Here is a 5,054-nt window from a genome sequence, read left to right as displayed (position 1 = left end):
AATAGGGATACACAGTATATGTCTTTCATTTGCATTGCATCCCCCCCCCCCCGAATTTTCGTTCGAGTAATAGTACAACTCTAATAGTATTACTTATAATAATGTAATTAAAGATAACTTCATTCAGATTTATTTATTTTTATTTCATTTTCCAGATTTTTTTTTCCTTCTTTTTTTAGTATCACTGCAGTATATCTCATCCATGCTACGTCAGAAACCTAGTCACATGCTAACTCGCTTCTGGTTCCTTTTGCTAAATCGGAACTGGGAAAGACGCACATGATGCACATGATTCTTGGAACCTCGTCACGCCACCATAATTAAAATATACTAGACCGGTGCCCAACTGTAGAGCACAGAGTCGGTAACGATGAAAGTTGGAGATCCATGCTCCACCCGGCTATGCGATACTCGTTCCACCCATCTGTCTGTGTCCCTTTATGCCCATATATGGAGATTTCTGTATCTGTCTCTCTGTGTCCCTTTATTCCTATATATGGATTTCTGTGTCAGGCATGCCCAAATATGAAGTGTTGTGACATCAGAACAGGCCATCTCCATACATGTCCCAGAGCCCAAGCAGGGTCCTTGTCTCAGAGCCCGAGCCCCTGTCCCAGAGCCCGAGCAGGGTCCCTGTCCCAGAGCCCCTGTCCCAGAGCCCGAGCAGGGTCCCTGTCCCAGAGCCCCTGTCCCAGAGCCCGGGCAGAGGCCTTTTGTGGCGGTCGACACCGGGCACTGCACGGTGGGGCGAACGGTTACGTGTTACGTGCATTACAGACGTACACACGTACAGACAGACGTACAGAGACTTGGTGTATATTTAGACACAAAATATAATGATTTAGACACACAATGGATCCAAATGTAAGTGGTGCACTGTCTGGCATTTGTACATTTTCTTTTAAATAACATGCAACTACATAAAAGAGTATCAACATTATCACATTTCTCTTCTCTGACAAGGGGATCTTTTGATGTCACTCCTAGACATCTTTCCTTAACATAATTGTTGAAATAATCCCTGGATGCCAACGATGAACCTCTGCCCCAAATATTCCTCAACGGCCTGTTATAGCGCCACCATGAGGCCGAATTAGGCAAAACACATTTATGTACATTACTCGTATACATTTTATCCATACATCACACAATTCGGTATACACTATCTCCATATACGGATCTGCACCATTTCCCATCTTCCATCCTGATTTTCTGTTTGTTAGTCGCACAGATTTCATCCAAATCTCACGCAAATCGGTACACATGATCTCTGTAGTCATGTGATCAAGATGGGTCTGTTGGATTTCTCAGATTCTACACTGATTGGCTAATTGGCTGATTGGGGTCCATTATTTTATACTTTAGCTATTAAAGAATAGCAGATCTGTGAAAAACCTTGAAAATGTGTGCAAATCTTTGAATATATAAATATTCTTTCACAGTGACATTTTTTTACCCAAATATTTGCTTCTTGGCAGGTCCCTGAAACAAGGTATTTTCAGATGTGGCCGGTCCGGCAGCCACAAAGGCTATAATAATTCTTATCAACACATTCTACTCCTCTAGTCCCAGTGTCTTGGCTTTAGGCTGACGGATCTCAGACTCCATGCCCGGCAGGCTGGTTCTCCTCCGCGCCGCCGTCTCGATCTTCTGCACCAGCTCCACGTCCCAGGGGTGCGTGGCGAAGCTGAGCGCCTCCCCGCCGCCCCCCGCGGCGCTCCCCGCCCGCCCCACGCGGCCCACCCTGTGGATGTAGTCCGTCGCCGACTCGGGGAAGTCGTAGTTGACCACCAGGCGGACCCCCTTGGTGTCCAGGCCTCGGGACGCGATGTCCGTGCAGACCAGCACGTTCGCCGCCGCCAGGCCCTTCTGGAAGGAGCGGAAGATGCCGGCGCGCGCGGCCGCGGACATCTCGCCCTGCAGGCGCAGGTGTTTGACGCCCAGCTCGTCCAGGGAGTAGCTCAGGAAGTTGACCGTGGGAGCTTTGTTGCAGAACACCACAGCACTGCCTCCGTCTGTTTCTGCCTGCAGGACCTTCAGGACGCGGTGGAGCTCCAGCACCTTGAATCAGAAGAATCAGAATCAACATTATTGTCACATCAGAGTTTTAACAAGTAAAGAAAGTTTTTTTTTTAAAGTGGGTGAAATTCGTTTTTGTGCATAGTTCCCATTGTGTCATTGTTTTCCAAGAAAAACAGCAAAGGGAAGATGAGAGAGAAAGTTTAAGCGCCTTTACCACACAAAGTACAACATACAAATAATTGGGTTTCAGATCATTTAGAAGCTTGTTTCACAAACAGCACAGCTGTTGGGTTTCTCTTCTCTTCTCTATTTACAGGCTGTACAGCCGTACAACCAAAGGGTGTCTTTTTCCACAAAATAAATGTACACATAGTACCTGACATAATAAATAAATATATAAAAAAATATAAATAATAATATATATATTTTATATATATATATATATATATATATATAAAAAAAAATTAAAGATATATATATGGTGCGTAAGCATAGCAGCCACTGTGTACTGTGCTTTATATATACATAAGGACATTATTCAAGGTGCGTATAGACCGTGGGTGGTTCAAGTCAACTAGTCCTGGTATAATCCACAGTAGGTGCAGGAAGAGCAAGAAGATCTAAGGTCAGCCTATAACGGCATTGCCTCTCATCAGGTCGCTGAGGAAGGCATCGCCTCTCATCAGGTCGCTGAGGAAGGCATCGCCTCTCATCAGGTCGCTGAGGAAGGCATCGCCTCTCATCAGGTCGCTGAGGAAGGCATCGCCTCTCATCAGGTCTCTGAGGAAGGCATCGCCTCTCATCAGGTCGCTGAGGAAGGCATCGCCTCTCATCAGGTCTCTGAGGAAGGCATCGCCTCTCATCAGGTCTCTGAGGAAGGCATCGCCTCTCATCAGGTCGCTGAGGAAGGCATCGCCTCTCATCAGGTCACTGAGGAAGGCATCGCCTCTCATCAGGTCGCTGAGGAAGGCATCGCCTCTCATCAGGTCACTGAGGAAGGCATCGCCTCTCATCAGGTCGCTGAGGAAGGCATCGCCTCTCATCAGGTCGCTGGGCATAGCCTTGCTCAGCGTCCTGTTGACAGACTTATGCCATGCCTCAGCAATCCGACAGCATGTCGGGTGGAAACTGTTCCTCACCTTGTCGGCACCGCGGACCTTGAGGAAGGTCTGCTTGACATGGGGCATGAGGCAGTGCAGACCCTTGCTCTTGACGGTCACCACGCTGCCCAGGTCCGTCACCTTGCTCAGGAGCTCCCCGACGCCACCGGGGAAGGTGGCGCCCACCACCAGCAGCTGGGCTGCTGCCCCCGGGCCCTCCCGCGTCTCCGCGGGCTCCCTGGCGATCCGCGCCTGCAGCAGGATGGTCTCCAGCATGCCGCAGAAGCTGGGGTCGAACATGGTGTCGGCCTCGTCGATCACGAAGAAGCGCAGCTCGCTCAGGTCCAGGTAGCGCCGGCGCAGGGCCTTGACCAGTGCGCCCGGCGTGGCCACTAAAACGTCTGGCAGGTCGCTCCCTTTGCCCTTGAGGACGTTCTTGATGTGGCCGACGCCCCGCCCCCCGCCCACGGTCTTGGTCACGAGGCCGAACGGAGAACACAGGCCTCGCGCCACGGAGCCCACCTGGTCCGCCAGCTCCCTAGACGGCACCAGGACCAATGCCCGGACCCTGGGGGGCGAGGAGTCCGCATCTGCCTCCTCCAACACCTTCTGGGCCTGGAGCCTGTGCACGATGGGCAGGAGGTAGCCGAGCGTCTTGCCGCTGCCCGTTTCGGCGGCGCAGAGCACGTTGAGGCCTCTCAGGACTTTGGGGATGGTCTGGAGCTGCACGGTGGTGGGACGGGTGACGTTGGCGGAGGCCAGCGTCTCCACCAGACGCTGGCAGAGGTGGAGTCTGGAGAACGTCAGCGGTTCTCGCTTCTCGGCGTGTGGTCCCTCCGGTGCCGCCTCCCCCTCCTCCTCGTGAGGTTCCACGACAAACGGCGCGACATTCCTGGTGTTGTTTATGGTGAAGTAGTCGCCGTACGACTTATTGTGCTTCCAGCCCTTGGACGACAGCACCGGCTGTTCAAACTTGCCAAGGGTGTAGGCCGCGGACTGGTTCCGTTCGGGGTTCTTGCTCTGGATCAGCAGCTTGCCAGCCTTGGTGGTGTTCACGCTGGCTTTGCCTCCTCTCAGCTGCTTGACGCTCTCGACGTGCCTCTGCATGTGCCGTGGGATTCGGATCACGGTCAGCCTGGCGCCTGGACTGTTGTTGGCCAACGTGGTCTGACAGCGATGACCGATTATCCTTATAGGATTATTATTCCTCGATAAGAAAGTCCTTGGCGTGAACAAAGCCAAATACGTGCTGACCTTCACAAGTTGCATTTTGTTGTTGGTCTGTTGGACTGTACATATATATCTTTAAAATAAAAGACAGAAAGGGAAAAAGATAGAGAGGGACTTCAGGAATCACAATGCAAAAACACTCACTCTAATCTCTCTGTGTTGCATCATTTGAGCTCTTCATCATTTATGTTTCATGAATAATCATATGAAATGTGATGTTTTGTTCAGGAGTATACCAAACCATGGCATGCTGCTGTCACGGCGTCTGGGCGAGTAGTGATGACCTAACCTCGCGTCACCATGAATAATTCACGGCACTTGCACTGTTGCCATGTCCGGTTATTATAAGCGACTTTGGGCTTATTTAAATTTTTATTGTAAAGTTTCTTGGGGTTTTACCATACAGGGGTGAGCTTGTAGATCTTCTATTTTTAAAGGTGTTTTAAAGGTAAAGGGCATGAGGAAAATAGGTAGCCTGGCTAATAAACCAAATCACACTGTCAATTTCTTTTTTGCCAACGGCTGATTCGGTCTGGCCAGGCTAGAAAAGAGGGCGCTGACTGTTTTTCCTTTATTTTTTGAAGATGGGTTCTCAGATTGGTTTTCATCGACCTGGTCGCTTGTGTCTCTTGCAAAACCTGGCAACACTGCTCGTGACAGTCGTGACTTGGCGCACGCGCAGTGGTGGCACAGCGCTTTGTT

The 5,054-nt window shown here is 50.4% G+C and overlaps 1 protein-coding gene across 3 annotated transcripts; it reads right to left on the bottom strand.

The window, feature by feature from the left end:
* Positions 1-318: 318 nt before the first annotated feature.
* ddx28 (DEAD (Asp-Glu-Ala-Asp) box polypeptide 28) lies at positions 319-4,616 on the bottom strand. Of its 3 annotated transcripts, none has more exons than XR_013964209.1 (3): positions 3,162-4,610; positions 1,457-2,061; positions 319-1,359 (listed from the first exon to the last, which is right to left on the bottom strand). XR_013964209.1 is itself a non-coding variant. In XM_080765562.1 (3 exons), exons 2-3 carry the CDS (start codon positions 4,389-4,391, stop codon positions 1,555-1,557), a joined length of 1,737 nt encoding a protein of 578 aa, XP_080621688.1. In that variant the 5' UTR covers positions 4,392-4,425; positions 4,594-4,616; the 3' UTR covers positions 319-1,554. The 3 variants fall into 3 exon arrangements, 2 of the variants coding, with proteins under 2 accessions (XP_080621688.1, XP_080621687.1); XM_080765562.1 differs by having other exon boundaries at positions 319-2,061; positions 3,162-4,425; positions 4,594-4,616; XM_080765561.1 differs by having other exon boundaries at positions 319-2,061.
* Positions 4,617-5,054: the final 438 nt, after the last annotated feature.

The sequence above is a fragment of the Protomyctophum bolini genome (genome assembly GCF_963924005.1).
Source record: "Protomyctophum bolini genome assembly, chromosome: 6".
Taxonomy (NCBI): domain Eukaryota; kingdom Metazoa; phylum Chordata; class Actinopteri; order Myctophiformes; family Myctophidae; genus Protomyctophum; species Protomyctophum bolini.
Note: the sequence above shows the minus strand (reverse complement) of the source record. Positions and strands in the feature narration are given on the sequence as shown.